Below are 20881 nucleotides of genomic sequence, written 5' to 3' on the forward strand. Positions count from 1 at the left end.
ATCTTGACACTATCCTTTGAGAGACTGAGTGTGTAGACAGACAGTGACCATATATAAAAATAGAACTTTGTCCTGCAGTCTGGAGCAACCAGCCCAGGAAGCCAACCTGCTATCTACAAGTCAGACTACTCTCTCTAGCAGACAGTCCAAGAAGATAACAGTAACCCTTGCAACAAGCAGGACAAAATGGCCAGGGCTTTATTATTAACCGACGACCTCTCAAATTTTTGCCCTTGCTTCCAACTTAGGGCCAACTGGAGAAAGCCAAAATATGCACCCCTAATCAATCCCATAGTATGCCCTGTTTCTAGTTAACCTGCTGAAGCTTCTCCAAGCCAAGTGCTTCCAGTTAGGGCGTATCTGAAGCCTTTCCTTTTTTCTACTGTAAAACTTTCCCATTCCTGTGTCTGCCTTTGGGTTTCTGCCAAATGCAAGTGATAGTGGCTGACTACCCAGCTGTAGCAAGTGCTGGATAAACAGGCTTTTCCTGTTATCATTTGAGTGGTCTTCACTTCATGCGCTTTTCACGTAATTACAGTGTTCTAAGAACATGTATGACTTCCATGCTTGAACATACATACATACACAAAATAATTTTTTAATAATCAGACTTATTTATATAAAAACATTAAGTGATGTAACTGGCTTCCTTATGCTTTATGAGAACAATAGCATAGCACCAATTGTAGTAAAAATGACAAGAACGGTATTTCACCCGTAACAGTGTAGCTGCTATAATTCCACTCTACAAGTTATTTATTTTACTGGCCTGTGTTGATAACACCTTTACCTTAGCATCCTCCCCTACAGCCACTTGTGCCTTTCTCTTTTGTTAGTACCTTACAACCTTCATGACAGCTGCCATGCTCTGACGAAGGCAAATTTTTGACACGACTTTGGCATCTATTAATGTCTTGGTGATGCATAATTTTCCACATTAATTGATTTGACTTAGTCATCTCATGGCAGTAAAGCTATGCAGGGTGAGGTAAAGCCCTTTTCTGGTATACTGGTATTACAGCTTATCTCAGATTTCTAAACTAGAATTAGCTTACTCTTTCAATTATTTACTTCTAGTTTTACAGCTCTTTTGTTACCCTTATTTTCCTATGGCTTTATACTACCTCCACTCCACCTACCTTTATCCCCACTTGGAGAAACTTGAAATCTGTTTCCTGGAATTAAGTTGGAAAACACAAAGTTTCAAAGTGTTGCCCCCCAAATTGTTGCTCCTAGGAACATTAAAGAAAGTTTCTGTATACATTTAGGGACATGTTTGAAGAACTGAGAATGTAATCTTTGTCCATCTCCATTTCTGGTTTAAGAAACCTGATGCTAGAGCTAATTAATTCCTTAGCGTATCATCATTATTTCTCCCAAATTTGGTGTAAATAAAGTCCCTGGTAACCTGCTTTGATATGTAAGTATTCCAGAGTGAATGTGGAGATTCCCCTCTCCTACTCTAACTACTTTTACATTACATAAATATGTTTGTATATTAGCAGAGCAATATATAAACACAAATACCTGTACTATACATTTCTGTAATTGCATTTATATAAATGTAATTACATATATAAATGTGTTTGGAAGAGGTGGTTAATGAGGTCACTATATAAAAATGAATGGTATTGCTATATTCTAGCAAAGAACCATTGGAAAATTAAATCCAAAAACAATTTAATTTACAACGACATCCAATATCATGAAATTTTCAGAGATAAATTTAACAAAATTTGAGCAAGACTTGTACAGTAAAAATTATAAGTAAACATTGTTGATATCAATTAAAGACTATCCAACAGATTTCTCATGTTTATGGATTATAAGATCCAATACTGGTAAAATAGCAGTTTCCCCAAATTGAGTGAACATAGTCCAAAAAAAAAAGTTTGTAGATATTTGCAAACCAATATGAAAATGCAAATGACCTAGAATACCCAAAGCAGTTTTTCAAAAGAATAATGAAGTTTAAAGCAATTTTACAAAATAATTTAAAGTTAGACTTAAGTTAAATAAAGATGTTAGGGAAATTCAGTGGAGAAATGAACATTGACCCTTACCTCATACCATACACAAAAGTTAAGATTTAGCTGAGGCTGAAGGACTACTTGAGCCTGGGAGTTTGTGACCAGCCCTAGCAACCTAGCAAGATCTTGACTTTACAAAAAATTTAAGAATTAGCCAGGTGTAGTGCTGTGTGCCTGTAGTCTCAGCTATTCAAGAGGCTGAGGCAAGAGGATTACTGGAGCCCAGTAGTTTGAGGTTGCAATGAGCTATGTTGGTGCCACTGCACTCTTGCCTGGGCGAGAGTGAGACCCTGTCTCCACAAAAAAAAAAAAGATTTAGACCTAAATGTAAGAGCTAGGAGTGAATCTTTGCAATCTTGGGGCAAGCAGAGATTTCTTGGATAGGACATGAGAAGTGTGAGTCATAAAAGAAAAATGTGCAAAATTGGACTTTACCTATATTTTAAAGTTTTGTTCTTCAAAATACAGTGTTTAGACAATGGAAAGTCGAGCCGTAAAAAAGGAGAAAATATCAACATACGTATACCTGACACTCTTGATCCAAAATAAATAAATGCTTACTATTAATTAACAAGAAGACAACTGAATTTTTTTTTTTTTTGGCTTGAAACAACCACCATTTTATTATGACAACTGAAGTTTTAAAATGGATGAAATATTTGAACATTTGTTCACAAAGGAAGATGTAAGAATGGTCAATAAACATGTGAAAAGATGTTCGATACCATTATCATGAGAACTGCAAATTAAAACCAGAATGAGATACCTCTGTGTATTTATTAGTATAACTAAAATTAAAAAGACTGTCACTACCAAGTGTTGGAGAGGATATGGAGCAACAAGAACTCTCATGCACAGCCTGGGAGAGTATAAAGTCACCAGTCACTTTGGAAACTGGCAATTTCTTATGAAGTTAAAATTGTAAACTTTATAATTCAGCTATTACACACCCATGTATTTTTCAAAGAGAAATTAAAATATATGTCCACTTAAAGACTTTACATGGACGTTTATAGCGCTTTTGTACATAGTAGCCAAAAACTGAAAACAATGCAATGTTTATCAGCAGGGAAACAACAAAATGTGGTATCCATATAAAGGAATACTGCCCACCTATGAAAAGGACCAAACTATTAACATACTCAACAACATGACTGGATCTGTAAAACATTAGGCTGAATGAAAGAAACCAGGCTAAAAAGAATGCATACTGTTTAATTCCTTATATAATCTATTTAATTACTTATATAAGCTTATGTAAGATTATAGAAAATAAAAACTGAAATAACAGGAAAAAAATCAGTGGTTGCCTGGAACTAGAGATGACAGTGAGTTTGCCTACAAAGGGGCACAAACAGACTTCCAGAGAGTAATGAAAATGTTCGTATCTTGATTTTGGTAGTTTTACCAGATGTATATATTTATCAAAATTTACTGAATTGCGGCCGGGCACGGTGGCTCATGCCTGTAATCCCAGCACTTTAGGAGGCCAAGGCGGGCGGATAACTTGAGGTCAGGAGTTTGAGACCATTGAGACCAGCCTGGCCAACATGATGAAACCCCATCTCTACTAAAAATACAAAAAATTAGCAGGGCATGGTGGCACACACCTGTAGTCCCAGCTACTCAGGAGGCTGAGGTGGGAGAATTGCTAGAACCCGGGAGGTGGAACCCGGGAGGTGGAGGTTGTAGTGAGCCACGATTGTGCCATTGCACTCCAGCCTGGGTAACAGAGCGAGACTCCATCTCAAAAAAAGCCCCAAAATTTATTGAATTGTATATGTTATATAGATAATAGTTTATTATTTGCAAATTATATTTTTAGAAAGAAAACAATCGATAAATAGGAAATGGAATTGAATCTGGAATAAGATAGCAACTAGATGGTAGTGAATGAGTAGGAAAGTGACTAAGAGAATGGTTAGATTGAGCAGAAAATATATGGTAAGAAAAGCCACTAGAATTTCATCATAGTCTGCTAATTAAGTTGTGGTTGTATTTGAGTCAAATACCTAAAAATTAAATGCCTACAATAATGGTACATGACAAACCACCCCAAAACTTACAGCAACCAAAAATAAGCACTTTAAAAAACTCATGGGCTTGCAAGTATTGGTTGAAATGGCTCTGATTCATGCTGTAGGTTGGCTGGATGGCTCTAGCATTCAAGTTGAGCTCATCATCTGTGATCATTCTGGGTTCAGGCTGAAGGGGTATCAGCCAGGAGCTTCTCCTGGTGTATCACCAGAGCGCAAGAACACAAGTTAAACTGTACAGGCACGTTTCAGGCCTCTGCTTGTAACATCGCATTGTCCAAAGAAAGTCACTTGGACAAACCCAAAAAAGTTTTATTGTGGGAAGTATTAAACATACCCAAAGTACCTGCATGTCCCTATCCTCCAGTTTCAACAATTGTCACTATTTTGTAACTCTTGTTTCTTGTGTTTCTTCCCTCTTCTGTTATGCTCTTGGGCACTAAGAAGTAGAAGTGTGGAGCAGTGCCTTAAGACTAACTGCCCTGTGAGTGCACATAAGCTAGAGGTGGTTGCTTTGATTCTTGAAAACTGGTGGACTTTGATTCTCACAGCCAGGAGCTCAGTTTTGGAAGGATGTGGAAGAGCTTCCGTGCCTTTTTCAACATTTTATTGTGACAAATTGCAGCCTCTGCTTTTAGCAGCTGCTTATTTTCTAACGTTCCTCAGAAAAATGAAAAATTCAGGTAATCATTCAAGAACTAAGAAATGAAAATATAGCCAGGTTTGCTTTGGCAATCGGGCCAAGCTAATCATTGTTTTTACAACTCTGTTAAAGAGAAAGCATGAGTTTCTTTATTTGATTAAATATGGCACAAATTTCTGAGTCTTGAAATAGATGAGAATAAGCAGTTTATAATCAACAAATCAGAAAATGTAAACAACCCAATGTGAAAACGCTAAAAGAATGCTGAGATTTAAGAGAGTCTGTGGAACTAGAGATACAGTGTGTATTATTTGTGTGCAGCTTGCCATGTTAGGAATACAGATTCGGAATTTGGATACATTGGCTATTAGACATTCATTTCTTGGCACAGTTTTAATCATTGTTTAATCCCTGTGCACATTGGCCACCTTAAGTAGAAGGTACTTTTTTCAGATGTTGCGAAGTGTTAACTATCTCCGACTGGAGAATTGGCATCATCAAGAAAATAATGACCAAAATATATTCTGAAATATTCAGTACCTGCTTTTTTTATAGCATCCTCTTTTTTGGGGGCTGTGTTGTATTTATCACAGAGTTTAATTTACTGTGATTTAATTAAGTTTTTTTTTTTTGTTTCCCCCATGAGACTATAAACTCCTCAAGAATAAGGGACTGTGCTCATTGTATCATCAGATAATTCTGCTAGATGCTGTTAAAGATAAAAACAGATTAAGTACCTATTTAGACAATTTGTACTTAATAATTGCAGTTTTCTTGGCAGGATGATGAAATGGTTAAGAACATAGGCTCAGGAACCAGATTGCCTGGACTTAAATATTGTCTCTGTTACTTAACTAACTCTAACCGTAGACAAGCAAGAACTTAATCTTTGTGTTCCTCACTTTTTGCTATTTGTGAGATAAGGAATGTTGTGAAGATTAAATGACTTAATACATATAATGCATTTAGAAAAGCACAGTAGTGTCTCAATAAGTTATTGTTACAGTCATCATCGCTACTACTATTAATACTACTATCAACATTATTCCAGAAATAAACTTCAGTTTTAAAATAATATTAAATATGCTGCATTTAATCAGTTGTGATCGAGTCCTGTATTTATGTTGAATTGGTAAGTCAACAATTTGAACCTACAGATTGTTCCCTCTGCTCTTTTTCCCTGACTCTACTGTTAAATGTCAAACTCATCCATTAATTTCAAGTATACTCTCCTCTAAGAATCCTCTTCCATCCCTTTCCCCCCTCTTCCCTCCCAAAGTAAGTGTAATTGTTTTGTCTCTGTGCTCTTCCTAGCACTTCCTTTAATTTACAAAATATTTCTTGTAGGCTGGGTATGGTGGCTCATGCCTATAATCTTAGCTCTTTGGGAGGTCAAGGGTCACTTGAGCTCAGGAATTCAAGACCAGCCTGGGCAACATAGAGAGACTCCATCTCTTTAAAAAAAAAAAAAAACAAAAAAATGTGTGGTGGCACATGCCTGTGGTACCAGCTACTCAAGAGGCTGAAGTGGGAGGATTGCTTGGGCCCACAAGGGAGTTCAAGGTGATCACGCCGCTAAACTCCAGCCTGGGTGAGAAAGTGAGGCCCTGTCTCAAAAAAAACCCCAAAAAACAAAAATAATGGCTTTCCTCTATCCTTAATGCCATTGCTCCAATTTAAGTTGTTAACTGATATGAGAAGAGTTGTCAAGTAAAGTTGCTTGTGATTTGTTGGAAGATGTTGGAATATGTTTAACACCAAATGGGAAAAATTCATATGAAAGCACGAGTATGAATTTGAGAAAGACTAATCTTTTTTATCAAGTTTCCCTGAAGACAGGCTTCAGTAAGATCCAAAATATAATTGGAAAGGTTCATTTTAGATAGGAAAAGGGACAATATTGCTATTAAAAGGAGGGAAGGATGATAGAGTTGATGGGTTCAGGAGAAGTATTACTATTTAAACAGTATCACTATTTAAAAGGGTGAATGATATATAGGCAGATTTATATGTTTGTGTTATCAGGAAGCTGAGAAAATTTCTAGTCTTTTTGCCTCATCCTCTTCCAATCCATTACCCTCAGTGCTACCAGAAGAACCTTTATTATATTCAAATCTGATTGTGTCCTTCTCTAAAAAGTACTTCATGCTTTCAGGAAATATTTCTTGAATGCCTCCTACGTGTTAGGCACTGAGAATATAGTAGTAGAAAAAAGTAGGCAAAGGCCTGGCATGGTGGCTCACACCTGTAATCCCAGCACTTTGGGAGGCTGAGGCAGGCAAATCACCTGAGGTCAGGAGTTCAACACCAGCCTGGCTAGCATGGTGAAGCCCCATCCCTACCAAATATACAAAAAGTAGCTGGCCATGGTGGCAGGTACATGTAGTCCCAGCTACTAGGGAGGCTGAGGTAGGAGAGTCGCTTGAACCTGAGAGGCAGAGGTTGCAGTGAGCCGAGATCGCACCACTGCACTCCAGCCTGGGTGACAGAGTGAGACTCCATCTCAAAAAAAAAAAAAAGGAAAGAGTAGGCATAGTGATTTCGTTTAGCTCTGAATTAGAGGGACGTGTATGTTCATACTAAATTTGCACTGTCACAGAGCTGCCACTTCTTTCTGCTTACTCTTCTCAGTAGAGAGGAGGGAGAATAAATAAAGATACTCTTTATATAACTGCCCATGGTTTGTTAGTGATATCTTTAATGGTCTTCTGATAATAACCTGAATTTACCCAGGGTTGATGTTGGTGGGGCTTCTGTCCTCTAGCTGTTGGTCCTCACTCTAAACTAGCTCACTGTAGGTTCAGTTGGCCTAGTGGAAGGTAGATGAGCCTGAATGGTATAGACTACCCTCTACAGTCTCAACTTTGGGGCCTATAGGTACAGGCATCAACTTCTTTCTAGGCATGTTGAAAATCATGAACCAGGTGAGGAAGGGAGAAAATTGTATTGTCTTTCCTACTGAAATGGAACATCTCAAAAGCCAGCAGGGAGAAAGGTAGCCCCAGAGATCTGTATTGAAAATGTAGAGTCTCCAAGGTCTTTTGTCATTGCCCTGTGGGCCCTACTTGCCAATTCCAGGAAAACAGAAATTTCACTTGACACCTCGTACCACCTTAAATTTTGCTTTATCTGGTAATAATATTGCCTCTCGGAATGGTTAAACCTCCAAGGACCACATTTAGTAGGAACAGCCCCCTCTCCAAGTGGATTCACCAGCATCTGTCAACCAGAAAAGCTGGAGAAATCTAAGGTTGTTGCTGTTTCCCTTGCTCTTGGCTCCTCACTCTTCCCTGGTTATTTGGTGCGTTACAGAAAATAAAGCACCACTCCTGTTCTCATCTACCTTCAGCTTCCAGTGTACTTGCCTAGTGTCACTAATACCCTTATTTTGACCGTCGTATCACTCCAGTGAGGTGTAGGTAGTAGTAGGAAGAGAAGTTGAGAACTTGTGTTCTGGCTGTCATTTCCACAGAATTCCTCAATAGCCAATTTAAAACAAAGGTTTTCAGAGGAAAGCGTGGGGTGCCACCACTGCCACCAGCACTGCTGCGCCAGAGCCAAGCCCTGCCTCCCCTGCTTCCTGACACCACCGCTCATGTCCTCCGGCCTGTTCCTACAATCTGTTGAAACTGTAGAATACTGTGAAGTTCTAGGCATATAGAAACATACCCCTCGCTCTGCTCCAAGGCTATTAAAGAGGCATATTGGAAACTGGCACTAAAGTGGCACCCAGATAAAAATCATGAGAATAGAGAAGAAACAGAAAATTCTGACAAGTAGCTGAAGCATATGAGATTATTATCAGATGCTAAAAAATGGGACATCTGTGACAAATATGGCAAGGAAATTAAATGGTGGAGGAGGAGTTGGAAGTCATTTTGACAGTTCGTTTTAGTTTGGCTTCACATTCCTGTAACCCAGATGATGCCTTCAGGGACTTTTTTGGTGGAAGGGACCCATTTTTATTCAACTTCTATGAAAACTCATTTGAGGACTTTTTTGGGGAATCAAAGGGGTTCCCAAAGAAGCAGAAGCTGAGGAACAGAGTCTTTTTTCTCCAACTTGAGTGGATTCCCATGTTTTGGAAGTGGATTTTCTTCTTCTGATACAAGATTTGCTTCATTCAGTCACGAGATCATGGAGGCCTCACTTCATTTTCTTCCACATTATTTGGTGGTAGTGCCATGGGCAACTTAAAATTTGTATCAGTTTATACCTAAAATAGTTGATGGCAGAAAATCACTACAAAGAGAACTGTTGAAAAGGGTCAAGAAAGAGTCAAAGTCCTTACCAGTAAATTGTGAGGAGCAGCTTCTACCCTTGCATAACAAGTAATTCAACACACACATTTGAACAGAAATGTTAAACTATAACAAGCACCACTGAGGATTACGGAACATTTCTTTGAAGATTTCAGATGAACATGACTTTCTTTTTCATTGTGTCTAATCTAGAGTATTTATGAACAGCTCATTGGAGTCCCTATTTGTCTTAAACTTTGGAATTTATTAATGAGACCACAAAATAGGACCTTTTTTAAGACTTAAAAATTGTACATCTCTGCATGCACTTTGCTTTATTATACTCTTAGTTGAAACTTGACTCGAGTAGTGGTAGGACAAGACTGTACACTTAACACCAGCATGGATCTGCTTTTCCATTGTGTCTGAAATGTGAGCCAGGTGTAGTGTCAAGTGAAGTTAACATTGCCAGAATAAATCTTCCACAGAAATAATTCCTATTTTTTTCTGTTAAGTGAAGTTAACATTGCCAGCATGATAGCATGAATCTTCCACAGAAATAATTTCTATTTTTTTGTCTGTTTAGTAGTGCAAGATATTAATGCATTCATGGTAACACATTTCTGGTTTAACACAAATTAAGGATGTTTTTTAGTTGTGGATGAATGCTAGCGACTTAGTTTTGACAATTGTTTAAATTAGTAATGTTAAGCTGAAATTTAAAAAGTAAAGTTTGAGAGGGTCAAAAATTTACCTGCTGGGTATAATGCACACTTATTATTCGAGTGATGGGTACACTAACAGCTCAGACTCCACCACTGTGTTGTACATGCATGTGAGGAATCTGCACTTATACTCCCTAAATATATAAAATATTTTTAAAAATTTACGTAAATCTGGTAAACTGGGTCTTTATCATTTGTTTTTTAAAAAAAGAAATGCAAATGTGTTTGGTGCATTCTTACCTGAGTGGGAAAAAAGTACATATTTGTTTTCATTAGTTGAAGATCTATTTAAACCATAACATATTTCATATATAATTTCCTTGAAATCTCTTGATTTCTAAAATTATGTCTTTATTAAGACAGGAACTTTAAATGAAAGATCTAAACGTTTAGAGTAGTAAGTTTGCTGTTATTAGTATCCCTCATCTGAGCAACTTAAATAGTATTTAAATATATAGCTTAAATATATAGTGTTATTTGTTTTTTTTCCATAACTCTAGACCTGTTTCTTAGAGTAAAAAAGCATAAACAAGTATTGTTGAGAAAATAGTTTCATTCTCAAAGTCAGTGCCCTAAGTCCTTAATACATTTTTTGTAATTTTGTAAAAATTAAAATATAAATACAGAAAGGAGCACAAATATCAATTATGCCTTGCTATGAAAATTTATGAACACATCTTAAATCAAGATATTGAATGTTTTCAGCAGTTCAGAAGCTTCCTTCATGCTTCCTCTGCATCATTATCCTCCCCCACAAACATACCCACTGTTCTGACTGCCATCATCAATTATTTGTTTTACCAATTTCTGAACTTTATATAAATAAAATCATTTAGTATGTTGTTTTTTTGTTTTTTTTTTTTTTCAGACAGAGTCTTGCTATGTCGCCCATGCTGGAGTGCAATGGCATGATCTTAGCTCACTGCAACCTCTGCCTCCTGCGTTCAGGCTATTCTCATGTCTCAGCCTCCTGAGTAGTTGGGATTACAGGCACCTGCCACCATGCCTGGCTAAATTTTTTTGTATTTTTAGTAGAGATGGAGTTTCACCATGTTGGTCAGGTGAGCCACCCACCTCAGCCTCCCAAAGTGCTGGGATTACAGGCGTGAGCCACTGCGCCCGGCCCTTTGTATTCTTTTGAATCTGTCTTCTTTTGTTCAGTAATACATGTTTTTTTGGGGGGGTGGGAGGGTGGAGGCAGAGTTTGAGACAGGGTCTCACGCTGTACGACTGTACGACTGTCTCACTCAGTTGTACAGTGGTGCAATCACGGTTCATTGCAACCTTGATATCCCAGGCTCAAGCCATCCTCCTACTTTACCCTCCTGAGTAGCTGGGACTACAGGCATGTACTACCAGGCCTGGCTACTTTTAAAAAAAAAAAAAATTGTAGAGTTATGGTTTTGCCATGTCACTCAGGCTGAAATAGCTGGGACTACAAGCATGTGCCACCACACCCATCTAGTTTTTGTATTTTTTTGATAGAGACAGGGTTTCACCATGTTGGCCAGGCTAGTCTCGAACTTCTGACCTAGAGTGATCCACCCGCCTCGGCCTCCCAAAGTGCTGGAATTACAGGCATGAGCCACCCTGCTCAACCTTGATGGACATTTTCAACTTTGGCTATGATGAACAATTTTATGAACATTTGTCATGTGTCTTTTGTTGCACCTATTAGTATACTTTTCCCTTTTTTTATACAACTGGTAGTGGACTTGCTGAGTCATATGGTTTCTGTAAAATGGCAAACATTTTCCAAATTTGAAACCATACATTTTTTAAATGCCAAATCTTTTATCCAAATTTGATGCTACCAATTTACATTCCCATCAGCACAGCAGTGTTTCAATGTTCCTTTGCCCTGTACTGTCAGGTGCTATTTTGTTTTGTGTGCCATTCTGCACTGTACATGTGTAGTAGTATCTCATTGGAGTTTTGATTTGCATTTCCCAATAATATTCAACACCTTTACATGTGCTTATTAGCTATTTGGATATTCTCTTTTGTAAATCCTGTGTGGATCTTTTGTCTATTTTTTAATTGGATTGTCTTTCTTTTTCTTGTTGATTTGTAGTAGTAACCCCATTCTATGGCTTGCCCTTTTACCTTCTTAATGATGTCTTTGGTGAACAGAAATTCTTGTTAATGAACTTGACTTTGCCAATATTTTTTCTTAACAGTTGTTGCCTTTTCAGCCTGTCTAGGAAATGTTTACCTATTTCTAGGTCATAAAGATGTCCTATTAGGTCATTTTCCAGTAGACTTACTGCTTTACTTTTTATATTTGGGTCTATAATCTATATGAAATTTATTCTTTTAAGGACAGGATTTATTTTTCCATATGGATATCGTATTGATCTGTTACCAGTACTTGAAAATACTCTCGTGTTACTGAAACACTGCAGTGAAACTTTTGTTCTGAATCAGGTGATTATATAGAGAGAGATCTGTTTTTGGATTTTTAAATTCTGTTCCATTGACCACCTTTTTATCTATGCTTTTGTCTAGCTGTGTCTTAATTACTGTAGCTTTATATTAATCTTGATATTAAGCAGTATGTCATTCTTTTGTGTGTTTTTTTGTTTGTTTGTTTGTTTGTTTGTTTTTGAGATGGTGCCTCGCTCTTGTCACCCAGACTGGAGTGTAATGGTGCAATATCGGCTCACTGCAACTTCCGCCTCCCAGGTTCAAGTAATTTCCTGCCCCACCCTCCCAAGTAGCTGGGATTACAGGCATCTGCCACCACGCCTGACTAATTTTTTGTATTTTTAGCAGAGACGGGGTTTCACCATGTTGGTCAGGCTGGTCTCGAACTCCTGACCTCAGGTGATCCACCTGCCTCAGCCTCCCAAAGTACTGGGATTACAGGCATGAGCCACTGCACCGGGCCTTTCTTCAAGTCTTCTATACTATTCGTGGACCTTTCCATTTCCATGTAAAATCTATAATCCCTTAGTCTTTACAGTGATGTATTCCTCAGCCAGATTTCTGGGAGCAAAGCCTAATGCATAAACACACTGCTTACAAACAGCCAAAACAAAACCAGAGCTGCAAATTTAAGTAGTTTTAATCAGCATGATGCAGGAGTGCTGTATGATTTATTTCGTGCATCACAGTCTCAGAAAGATTGTTTTTCAGCAACCAGTTGTCTGTTTCTCATACCTCAAAGTTGTTGTCATTATTAAAGAAGTTACAGAATTCCATTCAAGGAAAGTACTGTCTTTGTTTAGGTACATACCTTAATTGGAGTGTATTGTTATAAAGATGAGACCCTCTTCATATCACCTGGATGGTCATGGATGAGACAAAAATATAGGTCAAATAATTGATATGATGACTTGAGAAGTTTTGGAAGTTTTGAGCAAATTCAGTGGGCAGAGGGGAGCTGGGGACTGATGCCTGGCAACATAGTGAGAGACTGGACTTGGAGATGACAGTATAACTTAAAAGTAAAGAGCCTGAGGTCTAGAGCCAGATTGCCTGGCTCAGCCACTTACTAGCCGTATGAATTTGGTAAGTTACTTATTCTTTGTGTGCTTTATTTTCATTATCTGTAAAGTATGGATAAGATTGTGTACCTTGTAGGGCAATTTGATGATTAAATTAGATAATATAGGTAAAGTTCTTAGGAATAGTACCTGGCATGTACAATTAACTAGACTACAGACCTTACTCAGATTTGGTTAATAACCATATAATTAATTGCCATATATAGCTAACTATTATTATAGCTAAGAAAAGTTATAATCTGCCCCAGAAAGAACCACCAAAAATTATGTTTTTTATATATATATACACACACACATACACACATACATGTGTGTGTGTGTTTGTGTGTATACAGACACATAATGCATATATATTTTTTGAATAAATGTTCTAAGTTTCATTAAAACTATAAACCCACAGATACAAGAAGTTCAATGAATCCTAAGCACAGGAAACATGAAGATTTCACTAAGATACAATATGAAACTGCTTAAAACTAATGATAAAGAAAAAACTATTAAAATCAGTCAGAGAAATCACAGACAATTGAGAAAGATGACAGCACACTTCTCTTTGAAAAAAATCAAGACAGAAGACAAGTGGGGCAGCATCGTTTTTAAATTTTTTAATTTTCAAATTTAGGAATAGCATTTTTAAATTACTGAGACAAAGAAACTATCAAACTAGAATTGTATACCCTGAAAAAATATAGTTCAAAAATGAAAGTAAAATGAAGATTTTCTTAAACATATAAAAAATGGAAGACTTTATCACCAGTTGACCTGTACTACAAGAAATGTTTAAGAAATTTCTTCAGGCAGAAGAAAAATGATACCACATGGAAATTCACAGAACTATACACAAAATGTTCCCAAAAAACCCCAACCACAACAAATGAGTGTATGCAAAATCTGACAAAATCAAGGTGACCAACCAGGGTGACATGCACCAGTAGTCCCAGCGTACTCAGGGCACTGAGGTAAGACGATCACCTGAGCTCAGGAGTTCCAGAACAGCCTGGACAACAAAGCTGAGACCCCGTCTCTTAAAAAAAAAAAAAAAATCTGGCCGGGTGCAGTGGCGTAATTCTAGCACTTTGGGAGGCCTAGGTGGGCGCATCACTAGGTCAAGAAATCGAGATCATTCTGGCCAACGTGATGAAACCCTGCCTCTACTAAAAATACAAAAAATTAGTCAGGCGTGGTAGTGTGCGCTTGTCCCAGCTACTCAGGAGGCTGAAGCAGGAGAATTGCTTAAACCCAGGAGGCAGAGGTTGCAGCGAGCCAAGCGCCACTGTACTCCATCCTGGCAACAGAGTGAGACTCCATCCAAAAAAAAAATCTGGCAAAATCTGAATAAGGTGTGTAGTCTAGTTCATTGTATTCTCCCAGTGTCGTTTTCCTGTATAACTGACTGTTGTTATGTAAGATGTTTCCTTTGGGAAAACTGGGTGATGGGTACATGGTTCTATTTGTACTATTGTGGGGTTTTCATATTTATTAATAACAGCTATACTGAAATGTAATTCACATACCAAAAAATACATCCTTTTAAGATATACACCTCAGTGATACTTAGTATATTTACAGACTTGTATAACTATCACCGCTATCTAATTTTAGAGCATTTTTATTAACCCCCCCCAAAAAAAAATCCTGTGCCCATTCACAGTCACTCCCCACACAGCCCAGTCCTAGGCAATGGCTTATCTACTTTTTATATCTACAGATTTGCCTATTCCAGACATTTCATATGATTAGAATCATACAATATGTGGTCTTTTGTGTCTGATTTTCTTAGCACAATACTTTCAGTGAGTGTTCTTTCATATTATGGCATGTATCATTATTTCTTTTTTTTCATGGCCAAATGTTCCCTAATGGGAATATATGACATTTTATTTATCCATTCATCATTTGAGGGACAGTGGGGTTCTATTTTTGACTGTTATGAATAACAGTACTATGACCATTCATGTACAAGTTGATGTGTGTTTTCAATTCTTTTGGGTATATGTCTAGGAGTAGATTTGCTGAGTCACATGGTAACTCTATGTTTAACATCTTGAGGAACTGCCAAACTATTTTCAAAATGTCTGCACTATTTTACATTGCTACCATTATTGTATGAAGGTTCCAATAAATTTCACTGTTTGTTATTGCTTGTCTTTTTTGTTTTAACCATCCTAGTGGGTATAACTTGATATTTCCTTGTGGTTTTGATTTGCATTTCCCTTAATGATTAATTATGTCAAACATCCTTTCATGTACTTATTGACCATTTGTATACCCTCATTGGTGAAATATCTATTCCAATATTTCACCTATGTTTTAATTCGTTTATTTGCCTTTTTATGGTTGAGTAGTAGGAGTTCTTTATATAGTCTGGGTTCAAGTCCCTTGAACACATGATTCACATATATTTTCTCCCATTCAGTGGGTTGTCTTTGCACTCTCGATGGTATCCGTTGAAGCATGACACTTTTTAATTATTGATGAAGTCTGATTTATCTGTTTTTCTTTTTGTCACTTATGCTTTTAGTTTCATGTCTAAGAAACCATTCCTAACCAAAGGTCATGAAGTTTACTACCATGTTTTCTTTTAAGAGTTTTATAGTTTTAGCTTACACATTTAGGTCCGTGACGCATTTTTACTTAATTTTGATATATGAAGTAGGGCTCCAGCTTCATACCTTTGTGTTTATGCAGTTGTCTCAACACCATTTGTTGGGAAGATTATTTTTTTCCCATTGAATTGTCATTGCATCCTTGTTAAAAATTGACCAAGGCAGGAATGGTGACTCATGCCTGTAATTTTAGCACTTTGGGAGGGTGAAGTGGGAGGATTGCTTAAGCCCAGGAGTTCAAGACCAGCCTGGTTTACATAATGAGACACCATCTCTACAAAAAAAATTTTTTTTTAATTATCCAGGCATGGTGGTGCACACCTGTAATCCTAACTACTCAGGAGGCTGAGGCAGGAGGATTGCTTGAGCCCAGGAGGTCGAGGCTGCAGTGAGCCATGGTTGCACCACTGAATTCCAGTCTGGGCAACAGAGTGAGACCTTGTCCCACAAAAGAAAAAAAAATCAATTGGCCATAATGTAAGAGTATATTTCTGGACTCTTTATTTCCTTGGTCTATTCTGATGCCAGTACCATATTGCCTTGATTACTGTTGCATTGCAGTAAATTTTGAAAATAGGAAATGTGAGTCTTCGAACTCTGTTCTTCTTTTTAAAGGTTTTTTTTAAATTTTGGGCCCCTTATATTTCCATATAATTTTTGTGATCAGCTGGTCAATTTCTGAAAATAGAAGGGAAGAAGGAAAGGAAGCAAGTAAGCAAGCAGCTGGAATTTTGATAAGGATTACATTAAATTGGTAGATTGATTTGGGGAATATTGATATCATAGCAAAATTATCTTCCAAACCATGAACATGGAAAACCGTAATGCACCCTCCCCCACAAAAAAAAAAAAAAACTAAAAGACTTGATACACACAATATGGATGAAACTCATTCTAAAACGCACATTGCCTCCAAAGACCAGACAATCTTTAAAATAGGTCAAAGAATTTTCTTAAACTTTTTTAACTCACTTTCTCTATTCTTAAAAATTACAAACCCAATAACCCTGATAATTAAGCACTGATTTCTCTCTCTTAAGCTACCACTATTTCCATTAAATCCTCCCTTTTAGTGATCCTCAGATGGCCCCATTATTAATTGTAATGAGGGGGGAAAAGTCTATCTTTATGCCACTGGCCAGATTTTATTCTGCTGGTAAGTTTTCATTTTGCAGGCAGAGAGGTTTTATCATAGCAGTTACTTGCAAGTGGGAAATAGAAATGAGACAAAAAGGGAAGAAAAATGGTAGTATTTAAGGAAGAATGCAGAATCAATGTACACTAAGTAGGAAAAAATGAAAATGCGTGACCTCATGACATTTTCAGCATATTTTAAATGAAATGGTTTGGAGGGGAGGACCTGACTTCGTGTTTCAATATACAGTATTTGAATACACTATTCTGTTGGTGCAAAAGTAATTGTGGTTTTTGCCATTACCTTTAATGGTGCCATAATGGCAAAAACCTCAATTACTTTTGCACCAACCTAATAAATCCCTACAAGTGAGAAGCTGTTCATCTGGTCCTACAGAGCACCTTCAAAATATATTTCACATATTCCCACCTTTTTAAAAAAAAAAAATTATTGTTTATTTTTGAGACAGGATCTTGCTGTGTTGCCCAGGCTGGAGTGCAGTGACATGATCACGGCTAACTACCACCTTGGCCTCCTGTGTTCAAGCAATTCTCCTGCCTCAGTCTCCTAAGTAGCTGGGACCACAGGCACGCGCCACCACACCCAGCTAATTTTTGTAATTTTTGTAGAGATGGAGTTTTGCCATGTTGCCCAGGCTGGTCTTGAACTCCTGGGCTCAAGTGATCAACCTCCCTCAGCATCCCAAAGTGCTGGGATTTAGAGCATAAGCCACCACGCCTTGCCCCACCCTTTTTTGTTTTCAGAAGTAACTATTTTTAATTTATTTTAAAATAGTCAATGAAAATGGATTAGGGAAGAGGTTACTGACAGTGAAGTCTGTAATCTAGAAACTAGAAAGGAGGTGCCTCTACTGTTTCTACTTTCTTCCACCCGAAATCCTGGCATACTTTAAGGAAGAGGAGACAGAGGCAGCTGTTGGTAATCTAAGACTTAAAATGGAGGGATTCACAGGTCCCTGTCTGTTATTTGAGAAGCCCTCACTAATTCATCTACTAGGCCTTTTCATCATGTGTAAAATTTTACTCAAGATCAACAAATAAGAAAAGTTCAAAACAAATGTAATTGCCAAAGATAGTTTTTTCGTATCATAACCTGGTATCGGATTTCTTTCATTATAGAGTGCACAGCAGATAGTATCATATTAATGTCATCCTCAAATGATATTTTGAGATGAGGTAAGTAAATAGGAAAGAAAAAGTAGATTTAGCAAGGTGTAAAAAAATACCAGTCAAACCAGATGAAAAGGACCTGGTGTGGTAGCAGTATGTAATATAGCCACCCACAGAAGAATTCTTGAACTTCTTTCTGCATTCATACTTGGAAGTACTGGAAGTAGTAATGTAGAAAGGGTTGCAGTTATCTGTCTCTTAAGAACCTCCATTTGATTACCTTAGTGTTTACAACATGCTTTGTTAGGATTATTGAGATTAACATACTATAAGCAATATGCCTATTATTACAAGTTATCTCTTATTCAGACATTCTCACCATTTGTAATATTTGTTTCCAGTGAGGAAGACACTGTTGTGCTCATTGGGAGCATAAATTCTGGAGTCAGGGAGCTCAAGTTCTAATCCTGGCTCTACCATTTACTGGTTGTGTTACTTTGAGCAAATAATTTAATTTATCTGTGCCTCTATTTTCTCATCTGTAAAATGAGGGTAATAATTTGTACCTTAGAAAGTGGAATCTAAAGTTATGAAGGTTAAGTAAGCTAACATTTGTAAGTATTTACACTAGTGACTTGTGCATCATAAGCATTATGTAAGTATATGCTAAATAAATATATACTCTTTTATTTTATTTTCCATATAGATTATAAACTTTTCAAACTCAATGACTGTATCTCCATGTTATATATAAATTCGCGCATCTGTTGTTAACCATGTACGTAGAAAACACTTACTAATTATCTGAATAACTTTGTAGGAGACAGTGAAATAGAGCCCCAGAATATCTAGAGGTCTGGAATCTATGATGAGAAAAATTTGCAAAAGATTAGTTAGTTTAACCTTTAGGAGGGAGGAAAGTGTTATTCATTAATTTCAAGAGACCAGTTTTGCCTTTTCATTTTATCAAGGAATAAGAAACTTCCAATTATTCTTGAGAAAAAAAAATAAGTATCTAAATGTTTATAATATAAAAATAACCCTACTGATTCTCTTATTTCTGTTCTGTGGCAGAGCAATATATTTATGTTGCCTCTGGGAGGATAATAGGAGAGGAAAAATAGAGCCTTGTTTTTCTACCTTGACATACGTTCAGTGAGAGTTTTATAGAGATTTTTCACAGATGGAACACTTGAGTTCAGTACTAATATACAAAAATACACATATACCCTATCTCTGACCCCCAGCTTGTGACTTTATTAGAGACGTTAGTATAAAGTTAAATGGAATAATAACAATGCAGATCTTACCTTCTTGGCATTTGGAGTGGTTTACTGTGTAATACTGAATATCCTAAATAATAAGATGTGATTGTGTGTAGTGATGCTGTTGTGTTTTGGCATCAAACCATATGACACTACAGTTAGTGCTTGTAATGCTAATGGATATATCTGACCCCATAAAAGGATTTTTGTAATGTCCTTTAAAATCTGTGCTACTGTGGATTGTTACAAGGTGAGATTAAATGCTCTGAATTTAGAACAAAACCTGAATAAATATGGACAGTAAGTCAACATAAACAGATATTCATTTTAGGAAAATTTTTTTTTTGCCTCACTTTTTAAATCATTTTGAGTTCCCTGGCTCATTTTTATTTGATTCGTGTAAATTTTGTACTTGGAAACAAATTTATATTGAGAGTGAGTAGTCCAAGAAAAACTCCATAACCTTGTCATTTTTGAGTTAAAATGTGAAAACTAAAGAAATGACCAAAGTGAATGTATGAATAGTTGCAGAACTAGACCATTTTATTTTGAAAGATTCATGTTCTTCAATGCCTTCTTGTTACAGGTGATGCTGAACAGGAGCTTGGCCCCCCTCCATCTGTAGATGAGGCAGCAAACACACTCATGACTCGTCTGGGTTTCCTCCTTGGAGAGAAAGTCACAGAAGTTCAGCCAGGTGACCAATACAGCATGGAAGTGCAGGATGAAAATCAGGTAAGCCATTTGCTATCACCTTTGAGAAACATAGTATGAATCAGCTTATTATGTCAGAAATAATCTCAATTGTTGAAAGCCTTTTGAGGCCTAGAATACAATTTAATTTTCCATAATCACTATTATTTCTTCGGTTTATGAATAATCTTTTAGCTTTAGTCTTAGAGTTACAATCGAAAAAGCCACTTTTAGGTTTTGATTGATTTAATGAATGAATGAATGAGCAAGCCAACAAATAAAATTGACGTGTATATAAGCACTGCACCCCAAATTTGCAGAGTATACATTCTTTTCAAGTGCATGTGGATTATTTACCAAATTGATGATATGCTAAGCCGTAGAGCAGGTCTCAACAAATTTCCAGAGATTCCAATTACCGGAACTACAGTTGAATTTATCAGTTACAAAATGATAATTTAGAAAGTGGTATCTAAAAGATTACTTGGATCATTAGTTTAGATTTTCTTTTTTTTTTTTTTTTTTTTGAGACGAAGTCTCGCTGTGTCGCCCAGGCTGGAGTGCAGTGGCCGAATCTCAGCTCACTGCAAACTCTGCCTCCCGGGTTCACGCCATTCTCCTGCCTCAGCCTCCTGAGTAGCTGAGATTACAGGCGCCCGCCACCTCGCCCGGCTAACTTTTTTTTGTATTTTTAGTAGAGACGGGATTTCACCATGTTAGCCAGGGTGGTCTTGATCTCCTGACCTCGTGATCTGCCCGTCTCGGCCTCCCAAAGTGCTGGGATTACAGGCTTGAGCCACCGCACCCGGCCTAGATTTTCTACTTTTCTAAAATACACATTTAAAACTAATATTTCTTTTTAAGCACA

General features: G+C 37.1%; 1 protein-coding gene across 9 annotated transcripts in view; it reads left to right on the forward strand.

Annotated features, from left to right (window-relative positions):
• Nucleotides 1–20881, forward strand: part of TANC2 (tetratricopeptide repeat, ankyrin repeat and coiled-coil containing 2) — a 471789-nt gene that overhangs the window by 215977 nt on the left and 234931 nt on the right. For all 9 annotated transcript variants that reach the window (XM_017950844.3, XM_031657665.1, XM_031657666.1 and 6 more), the window contains one exon: nucleotides 19907–20055. In XM_017950844.3, coding sequence (XP_017806333.1) covers nucleotides 19907–20055 — 149 coding nt within the window. The remainder of the gene's footprint in view (nucleotides 1–19906; nucleotides 20056–20881) is intronic.

The sequence above is a fragment of the Papio anubis genome, chromosome 17 (genome assembly GCF_008728515.1).
Source record: "Papio anubis isolate 15944 chromosome 17, Panubis1.0, whole genome shotgun sequence".
In the NCBI taxonomy this organism is placed as follows: domain Eukaryota; kingdom Metazoa; phylum Chordata; class Mammalia; order Primates; family Cercopithecidae; genus Papio; species Papio anubis.